Genomic DNA, 14751 nt, shown 5'->3' on the forward strand with positions numbered 1-14751 from the left:
ACACTAGAGCGCGAAAGGCCTTGGAGTCAGCTTTTAAGTCAGTCAGCAACGGCTCCACGGAAATGAAGTACGAGGAAACCAGTCCTGGGAGTTATGCGCCTAACTCTGTGTTATAGGCTTTCTAAGCGCTGCATTGCGCCGCCAGGAGCATTGCGCGCTGAGTCGAGTTTAGATGCGGCGGCCAACTAAAACAAGCATTGGCCGCGCAGCAATAAAGCTGCACGGCCGTGAAAGGATCATCTGCATTTAACATAACCAGCACCGCCTCTCCCCTACCTCCTCCACCGCCCAAGGACGCACAGGAATGACGGCACAAACGAAACCAAACACAAAAAAAACGGGTGGAAACATAATACTGAATCCCGCCCCTTCAGGACTCCCTGACCTGCCTCATGGTTGCCAAGGCAATATTTCTGAAAATACTGTTGTGCTACCGTAAGGCAGGTCATGGGCTCCTCGAGAGGTGGGATCCAGAGCAGACAAATCTGCTAAACAGGAGCTTTTTCCAATGGCAGGCCTCCGTTTCGAGAGGCCTGCCAATTGAAAAAAGGGGCGTGGCTTCATGCCATACTGAAATCCCCTGCTCACAATATCTCTTTGCCTGCAGCAGGGTTATGCCCTGCAATGCAGTCTTCGACCTAAAAACAGGCGAGGTGTTTCGTTAAGGATGTGACAAGTGGACGGATATTTAGGGGAACGGTAGTTCAATTTCGAAGTTGCGTGAACAAGCCTTAGTCTTTGGGAAGCAAGTGAGATTGTCTTGGGGTGTGTTATGTTTACATAAGCTAGCATGCCTAGAAATGTATTCCACGCGCGCCCTGCCTACTGCACGCGCGTCCTGCCAAAGCATTGTGACGTCAGGATCTTCCACCTGGTCACTGGCAGGTGACAGTTATGTTGACAGTTGCAGCGAGAGGCTCACAGCAGAGAGACGTGCCTTGGTGTCAGTAATACTTATACCAATAAAGCAGTTCTAACTTATTTGATCTACTTGCCATCTTTACAGGGTGAAAATTATTAATGGTAAAACAACGCATTTAATGCCAAGGCAGGCGATGTGTTCCAATGAGGATGCTTTGAAGGCTATCGCTTTGTTTAGGGTCAGGCTAATTTCAGGTTGACTGGTTCCCAGGTTAACCACGTGTCCAGCTGTGTGATAATTACAAGAGCTTTCCCCTTGATATCGCCAGCTGCAAGCCCGACGCTTTACACAGGTTGTAAAATTACAGTATTGCTTCCGGCGGCATTGTACTCTCACTTTATTGGTTGGGCTCCTTTCGGTTCCTGGAGCGTGGAAGGCTGGGGGCCCCGCCCCGTATGCTTGGACTTGTCTGTGCCCTTGTATATTTTGGTGGGTTTTCCCATTTCCTCGCCTGTGATTGGCTGATGGAGAGGAGGAGCTCGCCCTTCTCCTAGTGCTTGTGTTGGCTCTTCTGAGTTCCGGGATAAGATGGCGGCAGCGGTGACAGCTTGGAGGAGTGGGTACAGGTCCGTGGGGCGCTTGGTAAGGTTATTTGCTTTTACTGTTGCTTGTGCAGCAGCTTTACTCATGTCCAAGGCGCAGAGCCACGTTGGTCAGTGTTGCTTATGTGCATGCCGGTGTCTGATGCCTAACGCACCACTGCTGACACCTGCAAGACATGCAGCATGTACAGCAATGCATTGCTCTTGCACATCCCCAGCACCGCTTGCGGCCGCAGTCAGTGTTGTAAAATGCTCACTTCCTGCAGAGCCTCTTCAGACAGTGTATCTGCTTTAACGCATTTCCATCAGAAATTAAAGTCTGCATATTATCTCCGTGTGATGAGATAACAGGAATTTCTGTCTTTATACGCAAAGAGCTACGGTTAAAGACAGCCTCTGGCGTTTAGCTGTCATTGTGTAAGGTTTGTTGACGGTGCAGCAGCCGCCCCAGTTTGTGCCCTAGATCTGGCAGTGATCCCCGTCCATGGGGAGTGCTTTCCATAGTGAAACCACGGTGTTGGACCTTGTCTGGTAGGCATACGTGCATTGTATCAAATATCATTTCTACGAGGAGAGGTCTGCAACAACTACAGTGGCCTCATTTTCTGGGCAGCTGCTTCCTCGTTTTGAAATAAGCCCAATCGGGGTTCAGCTGTGATAGATAGCGCCGTAACATGTCGAAATGTCTTTGGGTCTTCAATGTGGATGTACTCGTTTCCTCTGGTACGTCTCTTAATCATTCAAACCGCAAGATCTTTAACCCAGGTGCTTTAGCTAGGGGGCATATTTCTCATCCAGCAGTTAGTTGCGAGGTGCTTGGCAAGAAGAAGTGGCAGCCCAATAAAATCCATTTGCACCCCTGATTTATAACTATTATTTTATAATAGGTGGCACCAGTTGTTTGTGTCCCTGTTTTTGGTATCACAATGTCAATGATAAAAGTCCCAAACAAGGCAAGAGCAGAGCACAACTAAGCGATGTTCAGAAAACCAGTTTCCAGAACTCTATAGAGCGTGTAGTGTCTAGGAATCTGAAGGTTGAATTTGTGGAGTGTCTGAGGTGTTAAAGTCTAATGTGGAAAATGTATTTTAATTATTTATAAATGGACATTGATTGTCACCAATTTGCTTTGGCCACACATGTTCCTTCATTGTGCCTTTGAGAGCAGATTGGTTTCCCACTTAACGCGAGCAGGAATTGACCATTGCACAGTTAAATCCCGATGACGGCCATAGGTATTAGTAACTAAATGGCAGCTAGACCATTTGAGTGGTAAATGTAGAGTGTGTGCGTTGGGGAATCCTAAGGTATAGCATCCCATTTCGCTTTCAGTTTAGCTTTCACACTCCTCTGTCTGGTAACCAGTTTTCACCTTGCGCTTTGTTCAGCATTGTCTGAATGGGTTCACTCACATACCAATAGAGAGAATTGATCAGTGTCTTTTTGTGCTTAGTACCACCTCTTGAACAGCCATCATTACACACCCTCTCTTTAAGCCTGCATTGTACTTGTGCTGACATTTTAATGGTAAATGTACAAACTGTTGTGTCTGTGATTTTATTGACATTTGTTTATACAGGTCATTTTCTAACTTGAGAACCACTAAGCGCCCTCTTGCCCCTTTGTCTGCAGAATTTTCCCATCTGATGGTAAATAGTAAATCCTGCTTAATCACATACGTGCGGCGGTTATTTTTGCGCTGTGCGGCTTTTATCTAAAAGCCGCGTTACATGACGAGCTCAGCTCGTCATCCGCACACGACCACCGTGGCTGATGACGAGCTGAGCTCGTCATCAGCAGCGAAGGGGTTAATATCTAGTTTATTTTTTTTACTTTTTAACTGCCATTCGATTTATTATGTTCTGCTGTTTTAATTGAAGTGTAAATCAGTTTGGGACGAGGTTGTCTATAGTTTGTTTACTTGTTACAACAACAGAGGAAGGGAACGGAACACACACTCCTACTCCCCTCGAGAGAAATCAAACAAACAGAGGAGCATATTACCAATAAAGGCTAAAGAAAGAGCAAGCATGTAGGGACACTCACAATAAGAGTAACCTGTGAGAAAAACCACATTAGGTTGTTTTGAAAGCCCTCACTCGCCAAACTAGTTGGTGACATGCTTCATCATCGGGCCCCACCTGGAGTGGCCGAATTCCATCCGAGTGTGCTGCAACGCCAGGTTACTGCGGAGCTGGTTTTTGTGAAATGTGAAGTGTGAATTTAGTGGGTTAAAAATGTCGAAATTGTGTCAAAAAAGTAATTTATTAGTTTTGCCAATTGGACATAAATAAAAACCAAGGTGTAGGATAAAGGACCAAAATTAAAAGTCCAGTTTTATCCCTGTTGTGTGGTCAACATGTTTCTGCCTATGTGTGAGTAGTTAATCAGGCATTCATCAGGACCAATTGAATAAAGTGTAGTGATGAACCCCGGTGGTATGGGCCCGCTAAGGTCCACCCTATCCTGGGGTTGCTAGTGTTAAAAAAGATATTAAACAACACTGTATGTTGATTCCGTCACTTTGGAGTGGAACCAAGTTTATTAGTAGGTGCAAACGATAGGAGCACCATGGGTCTCGGAAGGGGGGTGGTAGCGAAATGCCACACTGCCCTGTAAGCTAGGCACCCGCTTGGAACCTGCGTGAGCCCTCGATAACCGGACCCCGGGGTCCAAGCGGGTGCCTAGCGTACAGGGCGGTTTGCCATTTCGCTACCACCCCCCTCCTGAGACCCATGGTGCTCCGATCGTTTGCACATACTAATAAACTTGGTTCCACTCCAAATTGACGGAATCGACATACAGTGTTTTTTAATATCTTTGTTGTGAGAAGTTAGTTTAGAGGGGCAATGCTGCAATGAGTCTACAAGAGAGATTTGTCGTCGGATGGCCTTTGGTCGAAGCCACAGTGAAGATTTCTACATTCAGACTCCATCTGCAAAATCGAAGTGGAAAATCTCCAGCGGGACCAAGCAGAGGGCTGTAGCCTAAGACTGTTCCATGAGGCAGGATACACTCTGGCACGCTGAAAAGGATTTGTTATGCGGAGAGGAATTTTGCAAGAGCAGCCACAAAGTCAATCTAATTGGCAACGCACCTCGGGCGGATAGGCAAGCAGGTTGGCCCCAGTCTCCTCCGAGTTCTCCGGGCAATTTTTGGCCAAATTTGGTCTAAGTCAGCAGTTTTGGTAATTGGCCATCTGGGCACATTTAGGACCATAACCTGTGGGTCCGGGACTGGTGGGGCACCTGTTGGGGGATTGGACTCACTCAAGCTGAGTCGAGGTGTAGGTTTAAGATGCTGGGAGCCTTTTATGCCCCTGTGGCTCTGAACAGGGGTACAGAAAACTAGCCCGTGGAGTCACTTCTGGTAGTCCTGGTGTTGGCGAAAATGTAGGGATCCACAGCAGTCCTGGCCTCTGAGGTTTAGAGGCAGGCTCCAGTCAGCAAAGCAGTTATTTCAGGCACTGCAGCAGTCAGAGTGCACAGCAGGCCACTCCAGCAGGCAGTCCTCTAAGAGTCCTTCCACAGGTCCAGTAGTGAACTAAATAGTGGGTCTGAAGGTCCTAATTTTATACCCTGGTGCCCTTTTTAGGTCTAGCCCTGGTGAAAGCGGAAGCGCGCTCTCGCCGCAAGACTATAGCCGTCGTCTTAGCCGACAACGAGTGGAGACAAGAGATGGCACGCGCCCAGCATTGTCAATGGGAGAGACAAGAGCTGTTCACACGCGCAGCATTGTAAGCGGGATTTGGTCGCGCGTGTGAGTCAGTCTGCAATTTAGACTCTGAGCAGCCACACCCCCCCTGCTTTCGCACACATACACACAGACACACACAGAGACACACGGGCGCACATGCACGCACACATACAGAGACACACACCACCCCCACCCTCCGCTGGGCACACACACACACACACACACACACACACACACACACACACACACACACACACACACACGCGCTCTTTCGCTCTACCCCTCCTGTAACCTGCAGCCTTTCTACCCCCTCGCACTCTCCCTACAGTCCCTCCGAAAGAGCGCCCTGCAGTCTCCCTTACCCCGTGTATACCGGCATACCACCCTGCAGTATCAAGTGTAGAGACGCATGAAAAGTTGCAAGCCCCTTGCTGCCTGGTGGGTGGGGCACGATTCTCCATGCCTGTCACTCATCGGGACCCCCCCTTACCTTGCCCCCTCGCTGGCTGTGAAATGGTGAATGAACTGCGCTGGGAGAAGTGGGTGGTCGCCTTACCTTGCTCTAGCCCTGCTCGGGGGTCCACAGTCATAGAGCTGCCACCATCAGGACCCTGGCAGGGGTTTCCCCGAGGCCCCCCATCCTGCTCCGACTCCAGGGCTCACTTCGATGCTGGCTCTGCCTCTGCTGCCCCCCAGCCGGGACCCCCTCTCTCCTACCTCCGGCCGCGGTCCCTCCCCTCTCTGATTACCTGTCACTCTCCTCCTCCGGCCCCTCGACACGTCTCTCCCCCGGGTCAGTCAGCAAGCAGCCAGCCCCTTCCCGTCTGTTTTACTTTACACCCCACCCCTTACACACCCCTTATGAAAACACAACTTTCAAGCCGTGCGCTCTCGCCCCCCAAACTGTAGTTACACAAACTCAGCATGCACCTCCCGAAAGTCCCTCTGTCTCTCCCCATCCCTCTATTACGTCCTCCATCCCTTTAACCTCATCACTGCTAATGATATTTTCCTGCTGTGCTGCACCCTAATGATAATGGGTGTGGTCGTGACGGAACCATTCCGTCATCAGCACAGCTCAACCGTGTCTGATGACGGAATGGTTCCGTCACCAGCACTGAAGGGGTTAACACCGTGCTCCTCTTCCTCCCCCCAGCGCCCCCCTTCCTTTGTCGGGCTAAGCTTACCCCATGCCAACAGGGGCACTATTTTCCAGTTCAGTGTTTTTCCTTAACAACCCAATGCATTCTGGGAGTTGTAGTCTTTGTTCATTTCTGGTGGACCAGGTAGCGGCTATCAGGGGCTGGCCGTTTCGAAGCACTGTAATAACAGGTGATATTTAACACACTCGGTGATACGTATGGATACCGCTGAAGATTACCATGCTTAGTGCGCCCACTAAGATTAGAGTATGTTTCTGCTTGACAGATCTTAGTGGTAGGTTTTTAAATCTTTGACTTTTCACGTCAGATGTGTTTTTATGTTAACAATCAATCGAATAATGCATTTGCGAATCCCTCATTCACTAAATGACAAAGACTGCTCCTGAAGAACTTTTTGCATGCATACATGTCTGCGTTATTTTATTGAGAGCCCGGAAGTCACTAAAGATAAGGGGGTGTCATGACCATGTTGTGAAAATTCACTTATTTGGCTGCAGTGCTTACAATGTAAAAACAATATAAGTGCGGAGTCCCAAATTATTTCTTTAGCAATCTTCACCTTCCACCACTAACGCTGCCCCTTCCGCCACTGGCAATGTCCCCTTCCACTATTGGCACTGCCCACTGCCTGCAGAGTCTTAAAGCTGGATTCCACGAGCACCGCCTATTTTCAGCTGAGGTTTGGGGGGATTCTCCCATGATTAAAAAATTAATAAAACCGGCACACTGTCTCATCCAATAAACACATCTGCATGACATTTACAACTCCGTAGCCAAATTACTTGAACCCATGGACATAAGAAATAAGCTTTCTGTAGGTGTACATTTCACCACATTGGTAATATGTTTTTACACTCCAACCCTCCCTTGGGACTGGCTGCATACGATGTGATGTACGACGGGGCTGGGACTCTGATATGGCGAGACTCAAAGAAAGAAAATATGAAGGGCATAGATTCTTTATGTTGAAAGCAACTAGTGCATCTCCTATAGAAATATTCATGAAATCTGCAAAGCACAGGTTTTCATTTGGTTAGAGATAACCCAACCCTTCATCCTTCTGAGGTTGATAAATTAGCTTCCATTAAAAAAGGGTACTATCAACACCTGCTGGCCAGTTATTAGAATCATCAAAAAATGATTGATTAAAAGCAGTGTAAAACAATGTACTATCATTGTCATCCGAGGTTGATGGCACAAACACAACTGACTTGGAGAGTTCAGGTAGAAGGTGCATAAAGAGGAGACGGTGTGAAAACCTCCCCTGCGGACCGAAAGCTCGGCAGCCAGGTGTTTCTTCCGACCTGAATATACAAGAACAGAATCAGCCACTTCTTGCTCGGGGCTCCCACAAGCATTAGACTGTCTACACTTTGAAACTCTTGCAAAATCCCAGGATGTCTGGACACCCTTGAAGTCCATCTTGGGGAAGATCTACACCCACAAGTTTGATATCCACCACTGTAGAATTGGTAGGAAGACTGTGGTATAGGACGGGGATGTGGTGGAAGCAAAAAGCTTCCTTTGTTGGTCCATGTGAGAAATTTTGCTAAAGTTGCCACACTGGTGTTGATCCCTAGGAATTTGTAGATCATCGCCATTTTTCCCTGGACCACTAGATCTGCTCAACCACCATCCCTTTTCTTTACTCATGCATCATTCGCAGTCTCCAGGGTGCTGTGGACAAGTGTCCCTGTAAATTCTGGTGTCTCCTTTTATAGATGTTTTTCTCACGTCAGACAGCTCTTCCGCTCTCAGGCAGGCCTCTTGGCCAGAATTTTTTATCACGTGGAGGTAGATGAGTCAAAGACAGTTTGGCATCTTGAGGACTGAACAAATCCTGTTTTCTTGCTCTTCTAAACAATCAGCAATGGTAATACATTGCATATTACACTCTGCACCTCTGCGTGCCATTTTGGTCTCTGATTTGAAAGGAACCATTATTAAACCAGGAAATATGAGCTCCCAAACTTTTCCAAAACAAACCTGCTGATGTACTTCATCTAAGAAGCACATATCGTTTCCTTGTTATCTTCGCAGATTTTGATGTTTTTTGCATTTAGCAGTGCTACTGTACATGGACAGGTGTCTCAAATCACATCTGACAGCAAACCCCTATCACAGTCTGCTGTTGCTCTCTCATCGATCATCAACACATAGTCACGCGTTCATCACAGCGGCGTTTCCCAGTGATAAGTTCTCATGTTTGGCATCACTTTTGTATCTCGCCCTCATCATCTTCCATCTTTCAGCAAATCCCATTCCAGTTAGAAGACAAAACAATCATTTGCAATGCAACAGGTCTCGCATTTACGTGAGTTTGAGCTGTTGGCATTGTAAATAACTGCCTTTTTATTTATGTTTTGTTTTTTAAAACCTAAATAAAAGCCATTGTCATTTACAATGCCAATAGCTCAAACTCGCGTAAATGCGAGACCTATTGCATTGCAAATGCTTGTTCTGGAAGTCGGAGAAAGCTTCTGGAACAATTCCTTTGAATTGCCTAGAATTTCCTGACTTCCCTGCCCGGCTCCAAGCAGGCTGTAGTGACAATACAGGGTCATTAGGCCGTTTGTGTGAAGGCAGAGCACAGGCTTTTCAGGTTTAGGTGGGGCGCCACCCCCCCGAGCCCCCGCCCCCGCCCCACCCCCCCAAATCCTGCCCGCAGATGGCCCATTGAGGTACACTTAATCCCTCTATTGTATGACTGCCTGAGAGGAATTCACAGTGTCTAACAGTCCGCTTCACCCAGTCATGACATCCAAGACAGGCCGAGGGCACACAAGGGCTAAGGGCAGGAAAATGCCAACTTTCTAAAAGTGGCATTTTCAAAATTGTAATGAAAATTCCTACTTTGCAATTAAAGAGGGTTTTTCATTACAATTTCATAGGTACAAAACATGTCTTATCTACCTGTTCCCAATTCAGAATTGCAGCTTATTAAATGCAATAAGGAATCCCCAATGTTACCTTATGGAAGGGGTAGGCCTCACAGTAATAAAACAACAAATTTAGGGGTTTGTTTCTACCAGGACATGTAAAACTCTAAAGTCCAACATTTTAATTGCACAGTAACCTGCCCTCTGGGCTATCTAGGACCTATCTTAGTGGTAACTTGCATGTAATAAAAGAGGAGCTTAAGGCTTGGCATGGGGATTTAAATGCCAAGTCGACATTGCAGTTTAAAACTACATTCAGAAAAATGGCTCGTCACCAAGGCAGACAGCAAGCACACAGTCTCTGACATCTACATCTTTCTGAACTCCATTATAGACCACAGCAAATTGGCACCTCTGAATCTAAGGAATGCTCCTATGTTCTCCACATAGCCCACACATCTTCCAATTAGTACTCCAGGGAAAGAATCTATGCTGAAAATGGCTCATTACTATTACTACACCCCTGGTAAGGTGGCCCTCTAGGAAACCAACACCACATGCTCCTGTTGGCACAACTGTGGGCAGTTAGGCACACTCACCCACCTCCCCTGGCGCCATACCAAATTGCAACAAAATTGAGAAGAGTCCCTCAATGACATAGACGAGTTTTTCACAGCATACATTCCTTTGTTCCGCTCTGACCACCAGCCCACATGACAATTTAAAGCAATTCAAATAGGCCACTATGACCTGCACTTGTACTTCGACCTGATCAGCAGTCTGCTTGGAAGGTCTTCAGCTACACAACGATTAGCGTATGGAAAGGAGGCCTAGTGCATCTGGTTGGAGAAAGCTGATGTGTAAAGCGTTTGAAGTGATATCCATTGTGGGGAAGTAACACAGCCTGCACAGATATCCTAAAAGCATGAGGAAGGCTTAGTAGTTTAGAATTATTTTGTAGTGTTGATTTTGTGTGTGTGTGTCTTTTTTTTCTTTTTCCAAAGGAAATATTGAACCTAAAAGACATAATGGTAGGAGTAGAGGAGGCTGCTTTCATGATGGCAGTAATATATTCATAATCCAGAACATGTAAGATAAGCATTTTCTGACCAGGTCAGGTTTGTATTATTTTGGAAAGAATGTGGTGGGCTTTTTCAACCTCTAATGGTTTTGTGAGGTGCAATTTAAGGAGCTCTCTGGAACAAATGTTTACTTTTTAAGAAAACACAACATTTTACTGGCTGTTGTGATTTTCCAACTCAGTGAGAGATCGTTTGAGAATGCGTGCGTAGTAAGTGGCAAGCTTGATCATAGCAACAGATTCCCGATTAACTCTGCATTTAGTTTCTAAATCAAGGTCCCGGATTGTAAGGTGATCCATTGTCTAGAGTTGCTCCCCTTGCCCTGCTTATGGCTTGGCCGGGGTTGCCAGTGGGGAGGAATCTTTCTGTCTTATTTTGTTTGAGTTTCTAGGGGACTTACAATCCTTCTCCTCTGCTATACTGACTATTTATTCACACTTAATTTATGGATGACCTAATTCTTTGAAATCTGCATGATGATACATATAATGTAATGGTAGGTGATTTAATGGAGTGCTAAGGCAGGTCAAAAATGTACCTTCACTATAGTGAAGATGGTCAGTGTCTAGGACCTTGTTGTTTCCACCAGACTCTGGCGCCCTCTGGGTAGATGCTGCAGTTCTAGTGATTGATACTGAGGATGTAGGTGTCCCATGATGTGATAATTCTTAGATGAGGGAGAGAAAGGTGACAAAAACTATGTTTCCTGTACACAGAAGAGAAGGAAAGAGGGTTGGTACAAAATGGAGGAAGTACTTGGAGCCCGAAAGGTGTCTGACCGGGAAGCATTTGCATGTTAGGGCCAACTCGCTTAAAGTGAATCATTGAGACCCACTGGTGAAACGCAAGAAAAGAGATATAAAAGTCTTTAGAATGGAGCAGCAGTCAGCAGGAAATGTGGCATGGAATTTGGCCTCAAATTGATACCTGTACTGAGCAAGCGTCTATTGGGATATGAGATTGTTATGCACTGTAAGATGCTGGACAGAGAACCCAGAAGAGAGAGAAATATGGGCATTATTTTGACCCAGTCATTCTGGAAGAAAGGAACTTGTGAAGGAAAGTTTGGTGACTTAGTGACCTACGAGCTTGTGAAAGGCTAGGGAGTTGAAGGCAGTGCTGAACTTGTAATTATAAATTGGATTTATATAGTGCTTACTTCCCCTAACTAAGTTTTAAAGCACTTTGCAGCGAGTAACATGCTACTCTGGAACCACAGCTTAGAGGTTGTTAGTAGATTACGAAAAACATTTTCTTTTCTTTGTGCATTTGTTGTGTTAGATTTGTGCACTTGTTTTCTTGTGTGTTTATTAGAGTTTAGAGTAGGGCTAGGATTAAGGGAATAGATTTGAAATGGGAAATAGTTGTTTTTTGTAAGTAGTGGTTCTATGTGCCTGTTGAGTGCAAAAAGAACAATTATGTGCCTGTTAGTTGAGTGACATGGCTAAGAAAGTACAGGAAAGATTGAAAAGGATGTTTGGAGCATCATAATAGTCAGAAAGATTTGAGATGAGTCGGAGAGAAGAGGGATAGGACAATGGTTGAAAGGAGGATTTTTTTAAAACCCTGAAATTAACAAATGCACATGACGCGTGGTAAGGTTGTATAGGCTGGAGAAAACCCTGCTATATAAATGGTCACATGTGCACAGAAGCAGTAATATGTAAATGCTCTGATGTGCACATTTATTTGTGTTGAAGTGATGCAGCGCTACTCCGGAAATAATTTCTAGAACTCCTTTACCTTTCCCTGAAGTATCAAATCATGCACTTATTCATCAGTGGGGCCAATAACACTGTGAATCATTCATGCACACTTTCTCACTACTTTATGGATCGGTATGAATCAAAGGAGAGCTGCTGTATTATAGCGGAGTGTTTAAGTCAAACTAACTATTTATATTATATACATCTGCAGTTTTATTTCATTTACCATGGTTTTATATCAACAAGAAAAGTTATTTAAACACACCACCATTGTTGGCGACAGATCTGCTAGTAAAAATTAGGCTAAGGATGAACAAGACCAGCTTAATTCTTCATATATCTTATTTTTATTTAAAAAAGATTCTCTTAGCATAATCAGTTTTATTCTCTTTAAATTCATTTATTGAAATTAGTTATAAGGAAAGAATTATTTTAACTCGCACATTTTATATTTCACTTAATCTTTAAGTTCAAAGAAAGTGAATGCAGTATTTGACATTTACAAGACATAAGTATTAGCAAAAGACAAAATAGTTCCCAAATTCTATCTCTCTATTCCCTCAAGCTATTTACCCTCATCTAAAGACTCCGTACTCAGTTGAACAAAATTTGAAGTTGAAAAGTTTAAGTTCTTACGCTCCAAGGAAATTCAGCATTCCGACAGCATATCCGGATACACAGATATAAATCGAAAAGAGAGCTCCCTTCTAAACTCAGGACCTATTCTTTTATACCGTTTTCCCTATCTAAATTCAGTAACATTTGGGGTCTCCGACGATTCTGATTGGTCGGTTCAAGGGGTGGATGAGCATAACCTCATCTTATTACTTGACTTCCGCAGAGTCCGCTAAATGAATTTGACCATTGTCTTTAAGGTTACCAGTTCCATTGTGTCCCTTAAATTTTAATTTTAAGCTTTTTTCCTAGGGTTTACAATACAGATGTCCATTTTTATTGGCAGTCAGTCAGGGTTTAAGAGCACATCGTCCTTGACCTGTTCCATCCAGCACAGTCAGCTCATACTTTCACCTTGTCGAACCTATAATAGAAACCTCATTACTTACTCCTGTTTTTTCAGGACCACGTTTGTCATCGTTTTGGATAAGTGAGTATGTGAAGATAAACGCACTGTGGTGGGGGACATGGTTCTATTCTATCACTCTATTACTTTATCATTCAGTAGACTCGTCTTCTTTATGAGTCCTTTCTCTATTAATTATTTTTTTGCCTTATACATTTTTTGCCATGTATATTCTGAAGAGATGTCTTCCTGTATTTGAATCAGTTGACACTGTCTAATTCAGTTTCAGGCCCCTGATGAAGAGCTTGTAAAGCTCGAAATGCATTGGGCTCAAGAGAAGATTCATCATCATTTTTGAATGCCTGTCGTAAATGTTTATGGAAACATTTTTCAAATTTACTTTGTAATGTTCATATGAGAATCTCTTACCATCAATGGTGTTTATAATTTTGTGTAGTAAAACTTGATGACCATGTGTAGTTAAAGACTGTTGTTCATTTATTCATTTGTTGAAAACTGTTCAGTAAATAGTGGTGTTCATTTTATGAATCACATATAGAACAGTTGAGTCCATGACACGGCTGCTTGGAAGTACTTTCAGCATAGGACTCTGGATGATATTCAAATGGATGATTGAATCACCTTCTGAAAAGGTAATTTTATGGACAGACCCATGTGACGGTTATGTATGCATGGCTCAATAGTACTAGTGGTCTATATTCTGCACTATTATGTTTTGCAGGAGTTAATCCCACTTGGCTGAATAGGAGATATACTGTGTTTGGCCTTATACCCTTGGGTAAGCACACTGCCCCTTTTAGTTTTTAATTGTTTTAATATATATCACTACAACAGGGTAATTCCCTTTTATTTTTTATAGGGTCATCTTTAACCCTTGGTTGCCCCACTATTGATTGTCCTGAGTAAGACTCGCACGGTCCAGGTCTAACTTACCGGATGACCATAAGTCGAGTCGAAACGTCGACGATATTTTTCCACCTTGGACCCACATTTGCAATATATAAAAAGTGCACACAATTGACATGGCTGTCTGTATTTAGATTATACTGACATCGGGTGTTATTGATTATTACTTTGTGGGCCAGGTTGTTTTGATACGGAAAACTGTGAGACCCCAATTATAGAATACTAATGTGAATATTTTGTCCATTCATTATCCTGAATTTCCTTTCTTTTTCTACTCACTGTACACACTTTTGATCACTTCTTTTGTGCACGCTCTCTCGGGCAACCTTTTTACTCTAAAAACCATTGAGAAAACTTTGTAGATCATCAATTGTTTGATTAGAGACAATGAATTAAATATTGTACTCTTATTTGATATATACTGTTGTTGTAGTGATATTTCTTGTTTGTCTGAAGTAACTGAGTTCATATATGTGTTGGAGCGGATTCAGTAGGAACGCCCATCAACATATAACTGCATGAACATATACTGATTGAATCGGATTAGAAAGAAATAGGTTCTGGACCATTTTTATTGGCAGTCAGTCAGGGTTTCAGAGCACATCGTCCTTGACCTATTCCATTCATCACAGTCCGCTCATACTCGTCTGCAGCTCCACTCAGCAAGCACATGCGTACTTCACATTAATCTCGGAGTCATGGAAATCGTCCATCTTGGACTAGGCCTCACAGGCCACAACGGGAACTATTATAGAAACAAACACAATTGAACGTTAATTATTGAATTATAGCCCTTCTGTTTACCTCCCCCTT

At 44.2% G+C, this 14751-nt stretch overlaps 1 protein-coding gene across 1 annotated transcript in view; it reads left to right on the top strand.

The window, feature by feature from the left end:
• The first annotated feature begins 1394 nt into the window (after window positions 1-1394).
• The window catches only part of DBT (dihydrolipoamide branched chain transacylase E2), a 189081-nt gene continuing 175724 nt past the window's right edge, over window positions 1395-14751 (top strand). Inside the window, exon 1 of the mRNA XM_086954482.1 lies at window positions 1395-1504. Coding sequence (XP_086810608.1) covers window positions 1451-1504 — 54 coding nt within the window. The 5' untranslated portion in view covers window positions 1395-1450. The remainder of the gene's footprint in view (window positions 1505-14751) is intronic.

Source organism: Lissotriton vulgaris, chromosome 1_1 (assembly GCF_964263255.1).
Source record: "Lissotriton vulgaris chromosome 1_1, aLisVul1.2, whole genome shotgun sequence".
NCBI lineage: Eukaryota > Metazoa > Chordata > Amphibia > Caudata > Salamandridae > Lissotriton > Lissotriton vulgaris.